This window comes from Hibiscus syriacus, unplaced genomic scaffold (genome assembly GCF_006381635.1).
Source record: "Hibiscus syriacus cultivar Baekdansim isolate YM2019G1 unplaced genomic scaffold, ASM638163v2 tig00110328_pilon, whole genome shotgun sequence".
NCBI lineage: Eukaryota > Viridiplantae > Streptophyta > Magnoliopsida > Malvales > Malvaceae > Hibiscus > Hibiscus syriacus.
The window spans coordinates 3,911,104-3,935,694 of record NW_024062685.1 but is presented as its reverse complement, the minus strand read 5'-3'; the positions used below and the strand labels follow the sequence as shown (position 1 = coordinate 3,935,694).

General features: G+C 38.1%; 2 protein-coding genes across 4 annotated transcripts; one reads left to right on the top strand and one right to left on the bottom strand.

The window, feature by feature from the left end:
* The first annotated feature begins 390 nt into the window (after positions 1-390).
* LOC120118499 (phosphatidylinositol 4-phosphate 5-kinase 1-like) lies at positions 391-3,527 on the top strand. Of its 3 annotated transcripts, none has more exons than XM_039138528.1 (8): positions 391-1,378; positions 1,415-1,647; positions 1,748-1,915; positions 2,060-2,220; positions 2,403-2,513; positions 2,611-2,803; positions 2,912-3,042; positions 3,185-3,527. In XM_039138528.1, the coding sequence occupies exons 1-4, from the start codon at positions 542-544 to the stop codon at positions 2,211-2,213; spliced, it is 1,392 nt and encodes a 463-aa protein (XP_038994459.1). In that variant the 5' UTR covers positions 391-541; the 3' UTR covers positions 2,214-2,220; positions 2,403-2,513; positions 2,611-2,803; positions 2,912-3,042; positions 3,185-3,527. The 3 variants fall into 3 exon arrangements, with proteins under 3 accessions (XP_038994459.1, XP_038994457.1, XP_038994458.1); XM_039138526.1 differs by having other exon boundaries at positions 3,139-3,527; XM_039138527.1 differs by having other exon boundaries at positions 2,912-3,046; positions 3,139-3,527.
* A 7,631-nt stretch (positions 3,528-11,158) lies between these two features.
* LOC120118500 lies at positions 11,159-12,383 on the bottom strand. Its single transcript, XM_039138529.1, has one exon. The coding sequence runs from the start codon at positions 12,375-12,377 to the stop codon at positions 11,475-11,477; it is 903 nt and encodes a 300-aa protein (XP_038994460.1). The 5' UTR covers positions 12,378-12,383; the 3' UTR covers positions 11,159-11,474.
* Between the last annotated feature and the right edge of the window lie 12,208 nt (positions 12,384-24,591).

Here is a 24,591-nt window from a genome sequence, read left to right as displayed (position 1 = left end):
AATAAAATAATTTAAAATGATCAAAATTAAAGTAATTAAAAAGTTCAGTGAGTAAATTAGAAAAAAATAAAAATATAGTGAACAAAATTAGAGAAAAAAATAAAATTTAGTGAGGAATGTTATATTTTATCCTTCAAAAATTTATAATAATTAATTTAATGTGTTAAGAGAAAGAAAAAAAGAAAGAAAAATTGCACACTCAACTTTTTATAAAAAATATTCATTAAAATTTTAGATCCTCATTAAAATAAGTAAAAAGTATAATATTAGTGATTAAAATAGATAACCGGCAGTGGTTTAGTGACTAACAAGTGAGTTTATCCTTATTTTTTGCGATCTCCTTTGCGTTCATGTTCGCGTCTCTGTTTTGCAGGATTCCATCTCCAAAGCCAAAGAACGTTTTCACAAAACCACCAACAAAAAAGAAGAAATTTGTCGACGGAAAATGTTCTTCTCTCAGTCGGCGTCTTTTCGGGTTCTTTTATGTTTTCATTCAGTTTAAAAAATGCAGTAAGTCGAAGAAAGAAACCAAGAGATTCGCATGGTAGAAAAAGGTAAGACAAAGAGTTGGAAGGGAAGAGAGATTCAGACACTGTTAAATTATCAGAGCGACGTCGTTTGCAACACCAAGAAGAAAAAATCGGACGACGAGAGAGATCGCCTCGTGGTTGCTGTTACTCCCCCTATGTCTTACAACCACCGGATCCGGCTCGTGACTCTCAAAACTGCTACATCCGCGGGTGCGGATGCTGCTATTGGGAAGGTTCTCCCCAACGGAGATATTTACACAGGTGGCTTCTCCGGTAACGCGCCTCATGGATCGGGAAAGTACCTTTGGAAAGATGGGTGCATGTATGAAGGCGAGTGGCGGCGAGGGAAAGCTTCCGGGAAAGGGAAGTTCTCGTGGCCGTCGGGAGCCACTTATGAAGGGGATTTCAAGTCGGGTCGGATGGAAGGAAACGGGACGTTTATCGGATCCGACGATGACTCGTATTGTGGGTCTTGGATCTCCAATCGGACACATGGGTACGGTCTTAAAGGTTACGCCAATGGGGATTACTATGAAGGTTCGTGGAAGAAAGACCTACAAGACGGATACGGGCGTAATGTTTGGAGTAACGGGAACGAGTACATCGGGGAATGGAAAAACGGCGTAATCTCCAGTCGTGGAACATTGATTTGGTCGAACAAAAACCGGTTTGAAGGGAAATGGGAAAACGGAGTCCCCAAAGGGGGAGGAGTTTTCTCCTGGCCAGACGGAAGCCGTTATATCATACCTTGGAACGAAGATAACATGAAGAAAGTTCAACAGTTAAACGGAACATTACGTAATGGGAACGACTGGAAAGAGCATTGTGATGGAAGGGGAAGCTTAGGGGTAAGAATCATTAATTTCCCGAGGATTTGCATAGGGGAAAGAATCATTAATTTCCCGAGGATTTGCATATGGGAAAGTGATGGTGAAGAAGGAGACATTACTTGCGATATAATCGATAATGCTGAAGCCTCGATGATTTACAGAAATGGGTTTAGGGAGTTTAGAAGAAATCCTTGTTGTTTTAGTGGGGAAATCAAGAAACCAGGCCAACTGATTTCTAAAGGCCATAAGAATTATGATTTAATGCTTAATTTGCAATTGGGTATCAGGTGCAATATTGTTTGATTTCCTTTCTGGTGTGGGTGTGTCTTTGTGTTTGATATTTGGATTTGAGGGTTCAATTTACTTTTGTTGAATATTTTGTTGTAGGTATTCTGTTGGGAAACATGCATCGATGATGTTGCGGGATTTGAAGCAGACAGATTTTGATCCAAAAGAGAAGTTTTCGATGAGGTTTCCGAGTGAAGGATCGAAGCTTACTCTGCCTCATCAATCCGCCAAGTTCCGGTGGAAGGATTATTGTCCGGTTGTGTTTCGGTATGATCCTTGTGCTTTTTAATATATATTCTTAGCAATGAGCTTGCTTGATTGCATAACAGTTTCCTTTAATTCTATTATCAGTAAACCTTTTGCTATTGGTCATATTTCACTTGTTTTTGGTTTCCCGTTTGTGTGTCTCAGACATTTGAGGGAGCTATTCCAAGTTGATCCTGCTGATTACATGCTAGCTATTTGCGGCAATGATGCCCTTAGAGAGCTTTCTTCTCCGGGGAAGAGTGGAAGCTTCTTTTACCTTACTCAAGATGACAGATTCTTGATAAAAACAGTAAAGTGAAGTCAAAGTTAGTTGCCAACTCATTTAACTTTAAATTGTTACGTGTTTTGATGCATAAATTTCTCGTTTGACAGTTAAGAGTTGGAAATATTGCTCGTTTCTCTTTCTTTGACATTACTCTTAGTTAAATTAAACATATATAGCATCAGGATGTTTGGACTGAATCTATAGTTCTATTAATGATGTCAGGTTCTTATAAGGATGCTTCCGAGTTATTACCAACATGTTTGTCGGTATGAAAACTCCCTCGTAACAAAATTTTATGGCGTGCACTGTGTCAAACCAGTTGGTCGTCAGAAGGTATGTGTTTGACTTAAATAGAAAAGAAGGTTTCGTTGTTCATTTAACCATCTATCCCACTTGCTAAAAGATTATGATTATCATTGTTAAATTCCAGACCCGGTTCATTGTGATGGGTAATTTGTTCTGTTCTGAGTATCGAATCCATAGACGGTTTGACCTTAAAGGATCCTCCCATGGCCGCTCAACCGATAAGCCAAAGAGGAAATCGATGAAACAACAACCCTTAAAGACCTGGATCTCAATTTCATGTTTCACCTCCAAAGAAATTGGTTTGAGGAACTCATGAAGTACAATATTTTACATTTTTAACCCCCCCTTTTTTTTTGCAGCCCATTGCTTTCCTCCTCATCCTTCGCCTATTTATCAATATTTTTGTGTAATAAATGGTTGCACAGGCAAATCGATCAAGATTGTGAGTTCTTGGAGGCTGAGAGAATTATGGATTAGAGTCTTTTGGTTGGACTACACTTCCGTGATGATAATAGAGGTGATAAAATGGGATTATCATCGTTTCTCTTGCGCACTGGTAAGTAAGGAGACAATCATTTTATTTTGTGCAAAATTTGAATGGAGAATATATGCTGAAATAAGAATACAACTTTGACTATGCGTGATTATGCAGGTAATAAGGATTCGTATCAAAATGAAAAGTATATGTGGGGCTGTAGGTTCCTTGAAGCAGAGCTACAAGACATGGATAGGGTTTTATCTGGCAGGTAATTTTGGTTGTCCCTATTTTTATGGTTCAAAGGAGCTTAGATTTTAAATGTATTGGTTAACTGTTGATTGTGTGTGTTGTAACTATCATGCTCTGAAGTCTATGGTCAGGTATGTCTTTTTCTGCTGTGATGGAATTTGCCGACATGCAACCTATTTTGATCATGAATTATGGCAAACGCAATCAAAGCTTCTAAACTTTATCTTAGTAGTACTTTTTAAAATGTCTTGTTCTCATAATGATTTTGATCCCTGGCTATAAGGCATACCATTTGTAGATTTTCCTTCTTGGTGTAAAATTGTATGTCCTACAGTCTTGTTTTGTGAATCGAATTTGCTATGTTACTCCGATTGTACATACTTGTGTCAACTATATCAGGACATGGGTATAGAGATATTAGGGGTGGGGGAGTAAGAAAAAATTTGTACATACTTGTGTCAACTATATACCAAAAATTTGAACATACTTGTGTCAACTATATACCTTTTTCCGACTTTCACACCTAAGTTCGAGTAATACGCGAATTTGACTGAGCATGTTAGAATGAAATTCCAACTTTCCATTACTGATATTTTTTTGTGTGAGGTGTAATTTTGTTGTGAAAAATCTCTAGATATTTGATTAGAGGATGAAAAAATGCTTATTCAGATTTGGTATTTAATTTTGTTTTTGTGAAAAGGACCGAAGAAAGGATGATCTTGAAGATGAAGATCATGAGTGACATCTTGGAAGTCCTTAATGTCTGGAGTTAATATTGGACCCTTAAGCTCGTAATCTGAACTTTCCTTCGAATGCAAGATAACGTTGTAGTCTCCTTCTAATATCCAAGGTAATGATCCAAAATATGTTTTCAAGTCGCGTAGATGTTGCCAGAGTTGTCTTCTAGTTACACCATCATTACTGACATAGATAGCTGTAATAATGAGGGGAACACTCTTAAAAGTGCATCTGATAGTAATTGACTGATCTGCAGCTTGACAAAGGGAGATGTCTAAACCTTTTTTCCAAAGGATCTAGATCCTCCCATTTGAAACAAATTCATAATTTGAACAGGTATACCATTCCGTAAATTTGGAATTGAGTATTTCCGTTGAATTCTCCAATTTGACACGGGTCTCGAGTAAACAGAAGATGTCAACTTTATTTTGAATAGGCTTTTGTAGGACTTTTCCTTGTTTTAGAGGATTGTTTAATCATCTAATATTCCAGAAGCTAATAATCATAGAGGAGGCCCATTGCACCCCATAACCATAACATGTTGGACTTTTTGCGTTGTCTAGGTGAATTTTCTTTTTGGATTTGAGGTCATTAACCAAACCTGCTACACTTAGAGATGCCAACCGAATTTTCCCATCTTGATTTTCTATTATTAGAGGATTTTCGTCTATTATATTAAGGACATCAAATCTGTTTTTGGATCCAGTGAAAGCTGTTTTGACTTAGCTGACCTTCCTCTGCTTTGTTTTTGAATTAAATGGTTGGCAACAATTAATTCCACGGTTGGTACAGCTGGTTCGGTAGTGGGTAGCTCTTTTTCAATAATTGAATCGGTGAGTGAGGTTGATTGGTCAGCTACTTTGGCTCCTTACATTGATGAAACAGCTGGTTCGGTAGTGGGTATGACTTTTTCAATTATTGGATCGGTGAGTGCGGTCGTTTGGTCAGCTAATTTGGCGCATTGCTTTGATGAAGAAACATCTAAATGAATAATATTTGCAACAGTGCTTTTAGGATCGGAAATTGTTTCCATTCGATCAAGTTGTTTTTCAATTTCCTTTTGCTTCACGTCCTCGACTTTGGCATCGTCTAACCCCGGTTCATGCAGTAATTCTATCCCACTAGCAGTTTCGGCTTGTAAGGTAGTATTATGTTCTCATTTTTTTCTCCAAACTTGAGGTAGTAAGAGATTGTTCATAGCATCCTTTCTCGTTACGTCCGAAGATTTTGCATTTTCTATAGCAGGGTGGTAACCATGGAATTTCAACAGTAATTGATGTTGTTTTCCCATTTATAAGGATAACATCCACAACCTTGGGGATTTCCTTATTCACCCCAATTTCAACGCAAATTTTTGCAAATTCGAGTCTTGATTTGGAGGCAGTAATTGAATCCATGGATAATGGGATTCCTATAACACTGGCAATATAACTTAATCCTGCTCTTGAGAAAATTTCTAGAGGTATATTATAAAAATAGACCCAGATTGGGATTCTCGATAAATCAAAATCGAGCCTTTTTAGGTTTGGTTCCCATTTTCTGAGGATCAAAGGTTTGTTTAGAATGTGTCAGGGACCGTTTTCTAGAACCCAATCTCTAGCCGAGTCGGAATTGAAAGAAAAAAATGTAGAGGTTGCTTCCAACTAGACTGACCTTGACATGAGCTCCTTGCAGTGTCTTTTTCCAAAGATTATCGACAATTCTTTGCATTGAATAAAAATTCGGGGCAGCTCCAAGAAATTGCCCAACCAAGAAAAGTTTCCATTCAACAATACCAACATCAAATACCTCAGGATCAACCGCACTCACCGATTCAATTATTAAAAAAGAGCTATCCATTACCGAACCAGCTGTACCAACCGTAGAATTAATTGCTGCCAACTATTCAATTAAAAAACGGGGCAGAGGAAGATCAGCTAAGTCAAAAGCAGATTTGATGTCCTTAATATAATAGACGAAAATCCTCCAATAATAGAAAATCAAGATGGGAAAATTTGGTCGGCATCTCTAGGTGTAACAGGTTTGGTTATTGACCTCAAATCCAAAGAGAAAATTCACCCAGACAACGCAAAAAGTCCAACATGTTGTGGTTATGGGGGTGCAATGAGCCCTTCTCTATGATTATTAGCTTATGGAATATTAGATGATTAAACAATCCTCTAAAACAAGGAAAATTCCTGTAAAGGCTTATTCAAAATAAAGTTGACATCCTCTATTTACTCGAGACCCGTGTCAAATTGGAGAATTCATCGGAAATATTCAATTCCAAATTTACGGAATGGTATACCTGTTCAAATTATGAATTTGCTTCAAATGGGAGGATCTGGATCCTTTGGAAACAAAGTTTAAACATCTCCTTTTGTCAAGCTACAACTCAGTCAATTATTATCAGATGCACTTTTAAGGGTGTTATCCTCATTATTACATCTATCTATGCCAGTAATGATGGTGTAACTAGAAGACAACTCTGGCAACATCTACGCGACTTGGAAACATATTTCGGATTATTACCTTGGATATTATGAGGAGACTACAACGTTATCTTGTATTCGAAGGAAAGTTCAGATTACTAGCTTACGGGTCCAATATTAACTCCAGACATGAAGGACTTCCAAGATGTCACTCATGATCTTCATCTTCAAGACCATCCTTTCTTCACATGGAGCAACAACAATATTTTCTTGCAAAGAAGCTTGATATGGTGCTTATCAATCCCACATGGGTAAATACTTTCCATAACTCATTTGTGGAATTTCTTGCACCTGACGCATTTGATCACTGTATGGCTCTGGTTTAGATCAACAGGGAGGCTCAAGCTAATCGACCTAAACCATTCAAATTTTTCAACTTCTGGACTCTTCATCCTAATTTCTTAAATAAGTTCGACAGTCATGACAACCATCTATTCAAGGAAATCCGATGAAGGTTCTTTTCCTCAAGCTTAAACGTCTAAAACCATGCCTCAAAACCATAAACTAAGAATGTTACAGTGATATTTCTGCTCGAGTACGTCAAAAGAAAAGCGAACTTGAACAACTTCAACTATCTACTCTACGAGGAGAGGACACTATCGAAAAAGAGTTGATGTTACATAATGAGCTTTTATCTCTTGAAGAAGCAGAGGGCATGTACTTAAAACAAAAGGCCAAAGTGAAATGGTTAAAAGAAGGCGACAAATGCACAAAATACTTCCATTATATTATTTCAGGTAAAAACAAAAGAGACACCATACGAATTCTTGTTAATGACCAAGGTAAAAGGCTTGAATATTTTGATGAAATAGCTTCCGAAGTGATTGAATTTTACTCCAGCCTTTTAGGTACAGCGGACTCCGGGGTTAAAAATTGTACGCCTAATCTTTTGAAGGATCTGATGCAATTTAATTTGCCTTTAGATGTTTCTTCTAACCTTGTAAAGGAAGTAACCAATGAAGATATTCAAGAAGCAATTTTCAACTAAGGAAATGACAAAGCACTTGGTCCTGATGGATTCACGCCATACTTTTTCAAAAAATCATGGTCAGTGGTTGGAAAAGACGTTTTAAATGCTATTAAATACTTCTTTCAAGAGACTTTAATCCTTCCATCATTCAATGCTACAACCATTGCTTTGATTCCAAAAGTTCCTAATCCCAATAAGGTTAGAGATTTTCGGCCAATTTCCTGTTGCTCTATTATTTACAAGACAATTACAAAGATCTTAGTCAAAAGGTTGCCTACCTTACTTCTAGGGATAATATCTCTCAACCAATCGGCTTTTGTAGAAGGAAGAAATATTGTTGACAACACCCTCATTGCTCAAGAACTGGTGAGAGGTTATGGAAGGAAAGTTATATCTCCTAGATGTGCCTTAAAAGTTGACTTACAGAAGTCTTTTGACACTCTACACTGGGGTTTCATTTCTCCTATGCTTAAGGCTTTACAACTTCCTAATACTTTCATTGGTTGGATTGAAACCTACTTTAAAGAAGCAAGATACTTCATCTCTTTCAATGGAAGCTTGATTGGCTTTTTCAAGGGTGCAAGGGGAATAAGACAAGGTGACCCTCTTTCTCCTATCTTATTCGTTCTTGCAATGAATGTGCTATCTAGAATCCTAAACATGGCTGCTAGTAAAGGCTTGCTCGGATACCATCCAAAATGTAAGAAGATTGGCCTCACTAACATTTCTTTTGTAAAGGAAATATTGAATCTGTTTCTGGAGTCATTAGTGTCCTTGACCAATTCTACGAAATGTCTGGTCTCAAACTTAATACTGCTAAATGTGAACTTTATACTGCTGGAGTCACTTTCAGAAATCTTGAGCATATTTTACAATCCACGGGATTCAAACATGGCTGTTTTCCAGTGAGATACTTAGGGGTTCCTTTAGCCACAAGGAAACTCACTGAAAAGGACTGTGTAGTTCTTATTGAAAAGATCAAATCAAAGCTACATCACTGGTCGGGAAAGCACTTGAGCTACGTCGGCAGATTAGAACTTATCAGAGTTGTTCTCTTCAGTATTGCAAACTTCTGGTGCAGGCAGTTAATTCTGCCTCAGGCTATCGTTAACAAGATTGAACAACTTTGCACTAGATTTTTCTGGAAATGTACTGATAAAGCTGCCACAGGAGTCAGTTGGCATAAAATCTGCCTAGCGAAATCTAAAGGAGGACTCGAATTAAAAGATATTAAAACTTGGAACAAAGCATGTATGATTCAACTCATCAGGAACATCCTTGCGGGAGAGGGATCATTGTGGGTAGCTTGGATCAAAAGCTACGTTTTTAAAGGTGCAGACTTTCTGTTAGTGGATGATATAGCAAATTCTAGCTGGTGTATCAGATGCTTACTTAAACTAAGGGCAGCTGCAATCCCTGTTTTATCTACAGGAGCTACGAAGACAAAAGATTTATGGAAAGAACTACGGGTAAAAGGAGATAAAGTCTCATGGCACAAATTGATATGGTTTCCTCTACACGTCCTCAAGCATAGCATGATAACATGGATGGCACTTCTGGATATACTCCCAACTAGGGAGAGGCTCCGAAGAATGGGAATCGTTACCGATGGTTCATGCATAATCTGCAATGAAGCTACGGAGACTAGGGACCACCTGTTTAGTGAATGCTATATGGTAGTTTCCTTATGGAAGGCTATTCTTAATCTCTCCGGCTTAAGCACCCCTACTTTACCTTGGGTGAGCATGATAGACTGGGTCAGTGGTGCTTGGAAAGGTAAGTCCCTCCTCACTACTATTTTGAAACTTGCTTGGTGTCCTTTAATCTATTTCCTATGGGAGGAAAGAAATAGAAGATTATACCGAGGAAGCAAAAGAAGCGAGAACGAAATATTGAGTTCAATTAAGGAGATTGAGTTCAATTAAGGAGATTGTATGTATTCAATTAAGAGGAAGGAATATAAATAGATTAGATAGTCTCAATACTTACCTTTGTAATAGTTGGGGTGTAGACCATTAAATTTTGTTGCAAGTAGGTTGTTCATTATCCCATTGATGAGGTTTTTTATGTAGTAGAATTATGCACGTTGGGTAATAAAATTAAAATTATCAAAAAAAAAAACATGTCGGAAAGAGAGAAGCGAATGGCGAGAAGTACGCAGGGTGGAGCTGGTCACTTTTCGCATAGTGGTGATGTTTATGAAGTAGTCTTATACTTCGGCATTATCGATATCTTACAAGATTACGATATCAACAAGAATTAAAGCATGCATACAAATCCCTACAACCAGGTCCTACTTCGATATCAGTTGTTGGTCCAAAACACTACTCAAAAAGGTTTCAAGATTTTATTGGAAGAATTTTCATCGAAGACAGGTAGAGAGGAGCATCATGAGAAGGCAAAAAGGATTTAAAATATCTGGGCTGTCTTTATATCAGAGGAAATGACACTTTTGATCTCGACTGCACCATTGAAGAAGTGCTGTTACTGGGAAATTACAATGCCCCTGATGTGGAAGACACTGAAACAAGCCATTCACTGCTGGCTGAAGTTTGACGATCGGCAAAGTGTTTTCTGGAAGTGCTGATGGGTAAATATGGATGGTCGGCCCGCCACCATGATCAAGAGGATGAAGGGGAAGGGCCATTGTACATTGCAAGGAGGTAGATAAATTTGGATTCTGGTGATATATTTAGTTTTCTTGGGTGACCAAGGAATGTGAACTGTGAAGACATGCAGCGGATAGGAATGAGAAAGTGTACAGCTTATAATTGATTATAGAGAGAGATGGGGAATAGTTTATGGAATTTTCTCCTCTTTTTTGGGGTGAGATTATTATTGATTCATATGCTGACATTTGTCTATATCCTATTGGCTATTTTTGTTATGCCAACACCTTTCTACACAATTAACTTTATACGAAGTTTTGATTGAAAAATCATAAATGAATGAGATTGGTGAAACACTAAAGAGCCTCATAATGCTTCAAATCCATAAATGGTGTGTCGGTCTTTGTCGAGGGAAAAGGGCTTAATCATTAGCAGACATTAGGGTTGTCTAGACAGGGACCATGTCTTCCCCCTGTTTATTTTTGACATTTCATTTCGGCAATTATATTTCCATCTACTCGTATCAAAATCAACTCTTTTCTTAATATATATACTTCCTGTGATACATTATCAAACTACACGGGTTGGGTTGAATGACATCGGTATCCATCAAGGGACAAACAGTAAGCAAAGTGGGAAAACAGGGAAGTGAAAGGGACTGGTACTGTTTTTTTCTTCTTTTTTTCTTTGGATGGCTTGTAAATCTTGAAAGCAATTATGAAGCGGATTACAATATGTATGAACATTTAGGGGCTGTCGTAAATGGAATTTATTGATTTTTGGGGGCAAATTACTGATACCAAGCATACCATCGTTGCTTGCAACTGTAAATTACAGTCACCTAACCTATTTTATTTCATAAACCTGGGTCGAAAAGAGCCCATTTTATTGTTTTTATTATTAGTCAGCATTGTCATTTCAATTCAAACTGAAATTTAGGCTCAAGCACAAATGGTCAGACTTGAAATTGCACATAAAACTGACTTATTTTTTTTATCGAGTGAACAAGCCTAATCGAACGACTTTGAGTGCTTTGATCATTATCCGGAATCAAGTTCAATGTTTAAAAGAGGAATTCCATCAAAATCGAGCTGAACGTCAAACCTGAAGTGTATCAAATGATTATCCACTCTTTCCATAACATGGAGAATATAGGGGACACCAAGTGCAGCATGAGCAAATATTGCCAGCCAGTGTTTAAAGCAAAGAATTCAAAAGAATGTTCTAATGTCTGATGCTGTCAAATGACAACTCTGCATAATGAAGAAATGATACCAGCTACATATGACAGAGGGAACTGAAAGCTAAAATACCTTTGGTTTGCCTACACAACTGAACGTATGATTACCGATGTCGGACTCTCCTAAATCTGTTCATTTTACCTGATACGAAGGTATAAATTCCACCAATCCACCATGTGATTGGCAGGCGCATAAATTATCGTCTTCTATTACGTCCTCGGACCCTAAGGGGTCACCTTATTCCCACTGTTCCCAACAAGCGAGTAGGCCAAGTGCGGGTTACTGGGGAAACAACACGGAAAGCATGTCGCATCCCAAAGCCATCATCGTTAAATAGGTCACAGTCCATGAACCTACCGCGTAAGGCAACAGATGAATCTAGATGAATAAAATCATCAAAAGGGTCATCAAAAGAGTCATCTGAATCATATTCATCTCTGTAGATACCATGATCCCCCGGATCAATCACATAATCCCCTAACACCATTGCTCCCGGTGTTGACGACATAATTGTACTGATCACATCATTCCACTCTCTCTCGTTTTCCAGCTTTTTCCATTTTTCTTTAAGTACAGAATCCACTTCTCGAGGTCGCGCTAGCGGGTGCATTTCTCTGACATGTTTCTTAAGCTCTTTGTAAGTTCCAACAAAAGAGCACTTGTCCTGCATACATGCCCTTTTTTTCCGGTTGAGATATTTCCTTACAGGTTCTACCACTGTCCAGCCCTTAACTTGTCCCCGACAGAGTGGGCAGAGAAGCTCTGAAACTTCCATCTTTTCAATGGGCTTCCCCTCAACTGAAATAATACTTGAATTATCCATCGAGTCAATTGAAGCAACTTTAGTGTAGGCTTTCTTGTATTGCCTGAGACAGTTGGAAAAGCGCTTGCTAGTCGCACACATGTAAGGGCGGCAACCCTTATCGTAAGACGAGCAAAGGAGGAGAACAGCATTGTGCGGGAACTCCAAACAAACTGAACATTTTGCAGCTTCCCAATCTTTCTTCCCCAAAGCTTTCAAACATTTTTCCTTTAGAGAACCTTTGCCGGCCTTCTTAGGATAAGAGGGCAATAGATAAGGATTCACTCTTTTATGAAGAGAAACAGACTTTTGGACTTTGTTAACTTTAGCCATTCGCAATCTAAACCTAAAGCAGGGGAGAGAGACAAAGAGATATCTTAGTTGTAATAATATAAGTTTTTATAAAACACAAGCAATATTAACATATGCCTAGCACTTTCAATAACGACAAAAAGAATTCAGCGTTTGATATTTCTGATGGGCGAGCCATTAATTTTCATGCATTACAAATGGGAAATTACTGGCTTAATCCAAATGCAGTGCATCTATTTAATGCATAGGCTTCAAAAGCGTTAAATAAAAATTAATTATGTTTTGTTTTGGGTACAAAAAGGATAAACCCTAAGACAAGTAGATAGAAAATAACCTCAGTGACCAAAAATCCCATATAATATACGATTTTAACCAACTTTTTCTGGATTTGCCAAAAGACCAACAAAATCGCAATGCGATCGCTAATTCGCAACGCGATCTCCATTATCGCAATTCGCGTTGCATTTTGCAATGCGATAGTTGAAAATCGCGTTGCGATGGTCTACAGTATCGTTGCGATTTTCCAATTCGCAATGCGAATAAGTAAATCGCAACGCGAATTGGGAAATTCGCAATGCGAATAAGTAAATCGCAACGCGAATTGAGAAAATCGCAATGCGATACTGACTATCGCAATGCGATAATAAAAAATCGCAACGAGATACTTACTTTCGCAACGCGATACTGACTTTCGCAACGCAAGTATTTTATTTTTAAATTCCAAACATGAATATAAATATTGGAACACTGAACTGTCCACAGTATATCCCGTAATCGCAACTCATAACCTAAAACCTAAAATCACAACTCAGTCCCATCTCCATCTCTCACTCTCTCACCCATCTCCGACGAAATCCGTCCCCATCTCCGGCGAAATCCATCTATCAAATCTCTCAAGCCACCCTCACAATCAGAAATGGAAAATCAACCAAATCAACCAACGAGGGTTGTTTTTTTAATTATTTTCTTTTTGAAATTTTTGCATTATTATTAGGTTTTTCATATTGAAATTGATGATAGGTTTACTGGTAATTTTTGCCGGCCTTCTTAGGATAAGAGGGCAATAGATAAGGATTCACTCTTTTATGAAGAGAAACAGACTTTTGGACTTTGTTAACTTTAGCCATTCGCAATCTAAACCTAAAGCAGGGGAGAGAGACAAAGAGATATCTTAGTTGTAATAATATAAGTTTTTATAAAACACAAGCAATATTAACATATGCCTAGCACTTTCAATAACGACAAAAAGAATTCAGCGTTTGATATTTCTGATGGGCGAGCCTATTAAAATTTTCATGCATTACAAATGGGAAATTACTGGCTTAATCCAAATGCAGTGCATCTATTTAATGCATAGGCTTCAAAAGCGTTAAATAAAAATTAATTATGTTTTGTTTTGGGTACAAAAAGGATAAACCCTAAGACAAGTAGATAGAGAAAATAACCTCAGTGACCAAAAATCCCATATAATATACGATTTTAACCAACTTTTTCTGGATTTGCCAAAATGACCAACAAAATCGCAATGCGATCGCTAATTCGCAACGCGATCTCCATTATCGCAAATTCGCGTTGCATTTTTGCAATGCGATAGTTGAAAATCGCGTTGCGATGGTCTACAGTATCGTTGCGATTTTCCCAATTCGCAATGCGAATAAGTAAATCGCAACGCGAATTGGGAAATTCGCAATGCGAATAAGTAAATCGCAACGCGAATTGAGAAAATCGCAATGCGATACTGACTATCGCAATGCGATAATAAAAAATTCGCAACGAGATACTACTTTCGCAACGCGATACTGACTTCGCAACGCGATAATACATAATCGCAATGCGATTTTCAAAGCGCCATTAGATCCTGGCCAAGTATTTTATTTTTAAATTCCAAACATGAATATAAATATATTGGAACACTGAACTGTCCACAGTATATCCCGATCGCAACTCATAACCTAAAACCTAAAATCACAACTCATCCCATCTCCATCTCTCACTCTCTCACCCATCTCCGACGAAATCCGTCCCCATCTCCGGCGAAATCCATCTATCTAAATCTCTCAGAGCCACCCTCACAATCAGAAATGGAAAATCAAATCAACCAACGAGGGTTAGTTTTTTTATTATTTTCTTTTTGAAATTTTTGCATTATTATTAGGTTTTCATATTGAAATTGATGATAGGTTACTGGTAATTTCAATATAGATTAACCATTTCACTTAGATTGCTTATTAATCAACCAAGAATCGCGCAACGCGAAATGCAAATCGCAACGCGATTTAGTTTCGCGTTGCGATTCTCTCGTTGCGATAGTCATTTTCGTGTTGCGATTTTCATTTTCAGAAACTATTCTTCTTCTGCAAATTGAAACTTGAATGAATTGCATTACTTCAACCAAAAAAAAGACAAATACGAAATTCACAGTGTTGCATATTTAAGTTTGAAGAATAAACTACTACTATTTATGTTTATTTATTGTTTTTGGTATATCTTCACAGTGTAGTTTTTGGTATATCTAATTTAGTATATTGTTTTTGTAGAACTTTTATCGGCTCAATTGACCTTGAGAAATAAAGTCAGCCTGGCCAAAACAATTGCGTCGAAGCTTTCACTGCACAAAGAAAAATGTATGAGGATACATGCTTCGGCCATGGCTGAAAGTACACATCCCGGTGGAGATGCGATGTTGACACACCTGTTTTCTTCAAACCATGACTAGAGATCTACCAGAGACTATACAACGTCGTGATGAAGAGATATGGTTTGATTTTCCACCGGCGTATACGTGTTTTGGGCGGGAGGAGTTTTGCTTAATCACCGGTCTACGCTTCGGACACGATGATGTAGGTCGGTACACTAGACACATTACCGCCCATCTGGCTATCCCGGGTTTTTCCTGAGCTGGAGAGGCCGAGTCTACGTAAAAGACCTGACAGATTTTTGAATAATAAAGATGGTTTTACTCGGATGGATGACGTCGACGTTGCCCAGTATGCCTTCTAATTCTTTTGCATGCCGGCTTTTTAGGCAGAGAGGCCAGACAACCTATTCCAAATGATCTAATCAAATTGGTAGAAGACCTAAATGCGTGGAACCTGTTTCCGTGGGGCTCGTATTTATGGAAAGCTACATGGAAAGTTATCGTCTGCCTTGGATGATCGAAAAGTTTGCATGGCGATGGTTCCAATACACTTTGATAGGCTTTATTTGGGCCTTTAAGGTAAGAATTTTTATATAATTTTTCCAAATTATAAGTAATTATTTAACAATTACTAATGTTTGTTATATATTTTTGTAGATTTGGATATTTGAGGCCTTTCCGCCATGAAGACATATGCAATAAAACTTCAAATAATATTCCCAGGGCTATTTCCTGGAAGAGGAAACGAACCTTGCAATGGAAATTGTACTACGGTATACGACAATAAATAATGTAAGTTAACATAAATACTACCATATGTTTATAAACAAGTTATTACTAGTACACTTAACTTTGTTTAAGCTTTTATATTGTTAGGAGGCCAACACTCCTCTACAGAGGCTGACACCCACGGAAGCTGAGCTTGCCACTGATTGGTGGCAAGCTAGTAAGCGTTTTTTGATGGAACGGTTGATGAGCAGCCTCCACTTCGGGAGCCATCACCTCGCCCAGAGCTATCACCTCACCTAGAGCCATCATCTGATCGACCCGGCTATACACCTCCACAACGACAGCCATCACCTATTCTTTCACATCATCGAGCTCTCTCTCCACCATCACCGCAAGATAGCGACCCGGCAAGATGTCACGACGTTTATATCCCTGTTCTCCACCTCCACCTCACGGGATGAGTTAGGGGAGTTACGTGATGAGGTCAATGCCTTGCGTGAGGAGGTCGGTACTTTACGCAAAGACGATGGTGCATGGCGTGTTGAGGTGTCTACATTACGCGGTGGTATCCGCTCTACGTGAGATGGTAGCATCGTTGCAGAATGAGGTTCATACTCTACGCAACGAGGTAAGTTTAAGATTTTCATACTCGTAATTCATTCGGTTGCTGCCAATCTGTTTTTGTTAGTATTGTTTTTGGTTTTGTTTTTATCTTTGGTTGAAGTAATGCAATCCATTCAAGTTTCAATTTGCAGAAGAAGAATAGTTACTTTCGCAACACGAAAATGACTATCGCAACGCGGAAATGGCTATCGCAATGCGAAATGAAAATCGCAACGACAAAATCGCAACGCGAAATGAAATCGCAACGCGAAATGAAATCGCAATGCGATTTGTGTTTCGCGTTGCGATTTTGTCGTTGCGATTTTGTCGTTGCGATTTTGTCGTTGCGATTTCATTTCGCGTTGCGATTTGTCGTTGCGATTTTCATTTCGCATTGCGATAGCCATTCCGCGTTGCGATAGTCATTTCGCGTTGCGATTTAAGTTTCGTGTTGCGAAAGTAACTATTCTTCTTCTGGAATGTTTATATATGTTGTCATTTTAAATGTTTATATAAGTGCTTACTTCTGGAATGTTATCTGAGCATTTTGTGAACTATGATAGAATAATGATTTAGGTGAATACAATGCTAGTTTGAAACATATTGTCTTTGTTTAATATCATGTCTGTTATTTACTGATTTATGTATTAATTTTTTTAGCGGCCCGATAAGGTGGATGCTTTACGTCGGGTTTTCCTTGCACGACGGAGTTCGCATCAGACGGCGTGGACGTGCTATTACGTCTCCGTTCACCCAATGGTGCGAAGACTCCGCAAGAAGAAGCCCGACTCACCGGTCATCCCTCAAGAGTCCCCTCCAATCGTTCAAGAGGCCCCTATTCTCCCTCAAGATTCCCCCCACCGTTCAAGAGGCCACTGTCATCGTTGAAGAGGTCCCTCCCCCATTCCAGACCGATTCACATGGGGTAATATATCGAAGTATTGAGAAACCCCCACCGTTCCGGACAATGGATGAGTTGGCTCTCGTATGAGTTACCGGCTAGTACCCTTCCGGTATCTGAAGTGGAGAGGAGACAACTACCAGAAACAATGTGGATAATACCCTTTGGGCTAAGACCGCAGTTGATTTTATCTACATGAGCGGAGCCAAGGGTTACACTGACATCAACAAACTCAACGATTGAATGTTTTTGTTGCTTGATCGGTCTTGGTGGGGTGTGCTATTAGGGGTTGAAGACAGTGGCTATTTGGATGGGGAGGTAAGACTATATTTGTCTATATATGATTTTGATTAATTTGTTTAAAAATTAATGTAATTCACTAATATATGTATTTTTTGTAAAACAGCATATCGATGCATGGGTGTTACGTATAATAATAAGGAAGCTTAGGAAAAATAAAAAAAATTCGCTATATACAATAATGCCGACGGCTTTTCATGCAGTTCACTTGAAGAATCAACGAGATGAATCATTTTTGTTGGGCAATGGACAAGCTAAACTTTATCCTGCATGGTGGGAGGTCGATACGGTTAGTGTTTATTTTTTAAATTTTTTTAAAGGTGTTAATAAATAATAAGTGCGCAAATAAATGAATTATTACTTATGATCGCAAGTGTTTATCCCTGTTTTGGAACGTCGTCACTGGCTTCTCGTCCAACTTCAGCTCCCATCCCTGAATAATAGTGTATGACAGCATGATCAATTACATATCACTGTCTGATTTGAGAGATATTTTCAAGGGATGGAGCTCTCATTTGGCTAAATTCTTGGATGGGATTAAGTATTGGAGTCATTCTGGACACAAGAAGCCAAAGAAGTTCAATGTCACAGTTGTCAGACGAGACCGCGCCACAACAATCGCCGGGAGCCAGAGGGGATTGTGGTCCTCTCGTATGCCTTTGCTTGGCGGTTTGACGACGGAAGCACAGAGTTTTTACCTCCCACCGATAGAGATAGAGCTGCAGTAGGCTTGTGGTTTCGGCATTATATGGCTAGAGCAATATATTCGAGACGCTGCCTACCTGCATCCGCGTTATGAAAGTGTCAATTGTTATTGGTAAGTCAAATGCAAGTTTGTTAACATATATACTCCTTTGGTTTGAAAATGTTTGGTTAAGTACCTAGAATTCAATAATTTTGCTGTTTGTAGGTTTTAGATGTGTAGGAAGTCTTGTTTGAGCAAATGTTTGGTTCTGCAGGTTAACCTTAAGTGAGCTGCGTGAAATGGATTACGGGGTCACAAAGTTGTTGATTCTTGATTCATAATTGATGAAGAAATAAGAATTATTATTATTTTTGATTGTTTAATTGATTTGTAAAAGATGATTTGTAAATGTTGATTTGTTTAATTGATGTGTACATAATTTGTGTTGAAATGTAATAGTTGATTTGTTGATTTTCAATCTGCTTTATGTTGAAGGCAAAACAGACTATCGCAACGCGAAATGGCTATCGCAACGAGAAAATCGCAATGCGAATGAATTTCGCATTGCGATTTTCTCGTTGCGATAACCATTTTCGCATTGCGATAGTCAAATGAATGTCTAATAAGTGATGAACAACTGAACATCATAGCAATGTTCAAACTCAAGTTACTAATACATGCCTAACTGAAAATGTTAAAGTGCACACATAAAATACACATAATGCAAGTTTTGTTAACATATATACTCCTTTTGTTTGAAAAGTTTGGTTAAGTACCTAGAATTCAATAATAATTGTTAAAAGTTTATGCATGTTAATCCTCGTTGCCTTTTCATTTCGAATTGCGATTCTATCGTTGCGATTTGCAGTTCGCATTGCGATGGTCAAATGATTGCCTTTCGCAACGCGATTCTGACTTTCGCAACGAGATAATAGAATCGCAATGCGAGTTTCAAGTTCGCAACAGGTTTTAGTTTCGCAAGCCAAATTTTTTGTGTATGTATATATACGCAGCAGCAACAACTCATAACCTAAATCCCTAAATCGCAACTCATTCCATCTCCATCTATCACTCTCTCCGGCGACATCCGTTCCAATATCCAACGACATCCTTCCCCATCCGGCACAGGTCTTAGTTTCACATCTCGTTTGTTTAGTTACAACCATGAAATCATAATGTTGATCATGTTTGGATAGATTTGTGTTTTGGAGGGTCATGGGAGGATGTTCATGGTGTTTTACAATATATGCCTTTACCCATGAATCTTCAACTAAAACTGTCATTAAAGAAGTTAACTTATGAAACCCTAATGTTACGTGTTTCAAAAAAATTGAATTTAGAGCCCCTAAGTGGATTTAGGTTATCTTATCAGAGAAATGGTAAAGTTTATTTGTTAACCGACAATGAAGATGTTGAACGATTCATTGCTTACATTAATGTTTCAAGTGATGATGTTACATGTATGTTGTTGAACCTAAGAGTAGTTGTTGGGTCAGTAGCGGGGTAGTAATCAACTAAGTGGGTCTCAAAACCCACAGCCTTTCTCTAATCCAAATCCAAATCAACTTTCAGCACCAAATTCCGGTTTTCGTATTGACCAATTAGACGATGATAAGCCAAGAGAAAAAATTGTGAGTACTATCAGTATTCAAATTTGATCTTGGTCAATACCCGGACTTTGATATTGGTCAATACACGAATTTTGATGATGTTTCAGAAGAAGAAACAGACCCTGCGTGTAATGATTTTGATATTGGTCAATACCCGAATTTTGATGATGAAACACCCGTTGTCGAGGAAGATGTTGTTGATGATAATGAGGAGGAAGTTACGACTGTGAATGAACATGTTGAACATCCATTCTGTAATTCATATAATCCTGAAGAAGAAAAAGAAGAAGAAAAAGTCCCGAAGAAAAGAAAATGCCACGGGAGTATAACTGGAATATGCCAGAATTACTTCAGTTACCGGAAGAAGAGTTGGCAAAGAAAGCATTGATTATTACACAAAAGTTATTCGTATCAAGAAAGATGATTGTTTTGATACAAAGGAAGACTTGAAGATAGCTTTGTACGAAATGTGTGGAAGATGGCTATCAACTAAAAGTTAGCAAATCAAGCAAAGATCGTTTCGAAACAAGGTGTACGATTGACAAAAACTGTACGTGGCGTATGATTGCAAAGAGGATAAAAGATTGCGCAATTTTTCAAGTTAGGACCTTTATTGATAACATACATGTTCAAGAACCCAAGTTTTTCCTCACCATAGACAGGCAAACAAAAAAGTGTGGGTGGTTTTCTGGCTGAGTTAATGTTTTTGAATGGTAGGGTATATCGGGGACATGAATTATGACTGACATGAATGCTCGGTTTCAAGATTAGTATATCATATTCTCAAGCTTGGAGAGCCAATGTATGCCTTGGAATTGTTGAGGGGGTCGCCAGAAGCATCATTTGCCAACTGCCCGGCTTATTGTCATAATTTAAAGCTGAAAATCCTGGGTCGGTAACTCATATCAAAACAGATAGAGATGGACGCTTTGAGTTGCTGTTTATCGCCATTGGTGCTGCGGTTAGTAAAATATAATTCTGTTGACTCATTTCTGTTAGTTACATATTTAAAATTTAAATGATTATATTTCTTGTGTATATTATTTTGTAGATTCGTTCGTTTATTACTTGCATGCGCCCAGTTATTATAGTTGAGCACATTTGAAAGGTCGATACCTTGGAGTAAACTTATTAGCAGTAGCCATGGATGCTAAACATGGGATATTGCCAATAGCTTACGGGGTTGGCAAATCTGAAACCTCTGATTCATGGACATGGTTTATGGGGCATCTTAGGGATTGCATAGGTCCTATTAGCAATCTGACAATCATATCCGATAGGGCAAACTCAATTGACAACGCTGTTAGAAGGTGTTTCCCAGATGCTTTTCATGGACTTTGTGGTGTTCATTTGTATAGAAATCTAAAATCAAGGTCTGCTGGTATAAAAAGCACAAATGGACATACTGGAAGGCTGTAAAGGCTTATCGGGAAGTGGATTTCAATAAAGCATATAAACTGTTTAAGACGTGTTTTGCCTCAGTGTGCTCAAACACTAGAAGATGTCGGGTTTGAAAGATGGTCAAGAGTACATCAACTTGGAGCAAGATATTTCATGACGTCTAATAGTGCAGAATCAATTAACGCTCTGAGTCGTCATTCCCGAAATTACCCATTACTATGTTAATGGAGTTTTTTCGTGCCTCTATTCAACAGTGGTACTACAAGAAAAGAAACCATGCAGGTATTATTTCTTTGAATTTACAGGAACATTGGGATATATTTTACTAAGTATTATTTATTTAAATTTACAGGAACATTGGAACATCGTGTTACACCATGGACTGAAAAAAGATAACGAAACGTGTTGTGAAGTCAACGTCATGGAGAGTTGAACCATGTTCAAACACTTTGTTTGAAGTACTGGATAATAACTTAAATGGGCTTGTCGATCTAAATGCAAGGACGTGTAGTTGTATGAAATGGCAAACATCTGGTTATCCATGTGACCATGTTAAAAGTTGCTCTTCATCTAAACCAAGATGATTCAAGCACATACGCTATGGATTGCTACACTACAGAAGTATATCGACATACTTATGCCGAGATTGTCTACCCTATTTCACATCCTTCTGAGTGGGACATACCAGATGACTTACAAACAGTTTTGCCACCAACCATGGACAGAAGGCTACCTGGCCGACCAAAAAGTCACGATCGTATACCGTCTAAGGTGAAGAGAAGAGAGATCGACATGTAGTCGGTGCAAGGAAAGTGGTCATACAAGGTTGACATGTGGATCACCAGTGCCATCACAATCATCTTTTCCTCTACCAAAATATGGATCATCATCAAAATCCAAATCTCATATGGTGTCAAGAAAAAGGCAATCAAAATCGCAATCATCTTTAAAATCCCAATCACAACTGGCTTCACCTTTTGGGTCTGTTAACTTAGGTGATTTTTAAATGCAAACGTTGTATTATGTAGATTTTGTGTGAACTGTTAACATTTTCAGTTAGGCATGTATTAGTAACTTGAGTTTGAAAATTGCTATGATCTGTTCCAGTTATTATCACTTAATAGGCAATCATCTTAATGTCCATCGCAACGCGGAAATGACAAAATCGCAATGCGAAATGAAAATCGCAACGAGAGAATCGCAATGCGAAATGAAAATCGCAACGAGGGAATCGCAATGCGAAATGAAAATCGCAACGCGAATTTAATTTCGCGTTGCGATTTTCATTTTCGCGTTGCGATTCTCTCGTTGCGATTTTCATTTCGCATTGCGATAGTACTTTTTGCCTTCAACATAATGCATATTGAAATCAACAAAATCAACCATTACATTTCAATCAATTAAACAAGCACAAATAAGAATTATGTTAACATCAATTAAACAAATCAACTTTTACAAATCACATTTACAAATCAATTAAACAATCAAAAAATAAGCAATAATTATTAGAGAAAATAACACTTCTACTATTGAATCAACTTTTGCAGCCATACATCATTTTCACGCAGCTCACTTCTGAGATTAACCTGCATAAACCAAACATTTGCTCAAACAACACTTTCTACACATCTAAAACCTACAAACAGCAAATTATTGAATTCTAGGTACTTAACCAAACATTTTCAAACCACAAGCCTATAAACATACCAATTGTTTATGGATATTTTTATAACGCGGATGCAGGTAGGCAGCGTCTCGTATATCGATCTAGCCATATAATGTCGAAACCACAAGCCTACTGCAGCTCTATCTATATCGGTGGGAGGTAGATACTTTATACTTCCTGTGATCAAACGGTCCAACGCCAAGCATACGAGAGGACCACAATCCCCTCTGGGTCCTTTCGTTTGTTGTGGTGCGGTCTCGTCTCTGCTAACTGTAATATTGAGCTTCTTTGGTTTCTTGTTTCCAGAACGAGTCCAATAATTTATCGCATCCAAGTATTTAGCCAAATAAGAGCTCCATCCCTTAATAATATCTCTTAAATCAGCCAATGATATGTAATTTATCATGCTGTCATATACTATTGCCTTAAGGGATGGGATCTGAAGCTCGACGAGAAGCCAATGGTTACGTTCCAAAACAGGGATAAACACCTGCAATCATAAGTAATAATTCATTCATTTGCGCACTTATTTATGAATACTTTAAACTCAATCTAAAATAAACACTAACCTTATCGACCTCCCACCATGCAGGATAAAGTTTAGCTTGTCCATTGCCCAACGCAAATGATTCATCTCGTTGATTCTTCAAGTGAACTGCGTTAAAAGCCGTCGGCATTATTGTATACCGTGTATTTCTTTTATTTTCCTTAAGTTTCCTAATTATTAGTAGACGTGACACCCACGCATCGATATGCTGTTTTACAAAAAAATACATATATTAGTGAATTACATTAATTTTAAACAAATTAATCAAATGAAAATATAAGAAAAATATAAGACTTACCCCTCCATCGAAATAGCCATTGTCTTCGACCCCTAATAATACGCCCCACCAAGACCGATCAAGCAACAAATAGATATCATCATTGAGCTTGCATATGTCAGTGAAACACCCCTGGCTTCGCTCGTGTGGATAAAAATCAACTGTGGTCTTAGCCCAAAGGGTGTTATCCAGAATTGTGTCCGGTAGTTGTTTCCTCTCCTCTTCAGATACCGGTATGGTACTGGCCGGTAACTCATACGAGAGCCAACTTGAATCCATCATGTCCGGCACGTCAAGGGTTTCTCAAGAATCCTACATATGACGCCATGTGAATCGGGCTCTTGAATGGTGGGAGGGACCTCTTCAACGATGACAGTGGCCTCTTGAACGGTGGGAGGGGACTCTCGAGGAATGATAGGGGCCTCTTCAACGATAGGAGTGGACTCTTGAGGGATGATAGGCGAGTCGAGCTTCTTCTTGCAGTGTCTTCGCACTATTGGGGTATACGGAGACTTAATAGCACGTGCACGCCGTCTGATGCGTGAACTCTGTCGTGCAAGAAAAACCTGACGTAAAGCATCCACCTTATCGGTCCGCTAAATAAAAATACAAATATCAGTAAATAAACAGACATGATATTTAAACAGTGAAAACAAAGATAATATATTTCAAACTTTCAACCAAAAAAAAACAAAGACAATACTAACTTCACAGTGTTAAAGTAAAAAGTTTAGCAGTTTTGGCAGCAACCGAATAAATTTACCAAGCAATCTAAGTGAAATGGTTAATTTAAGTGAAATTACGAGTAAATTTATCATCAAGTTAAATATGGAAAATCTTAAACTTACCTCGTTGCGTAGAGTATGAACCTCATTCTG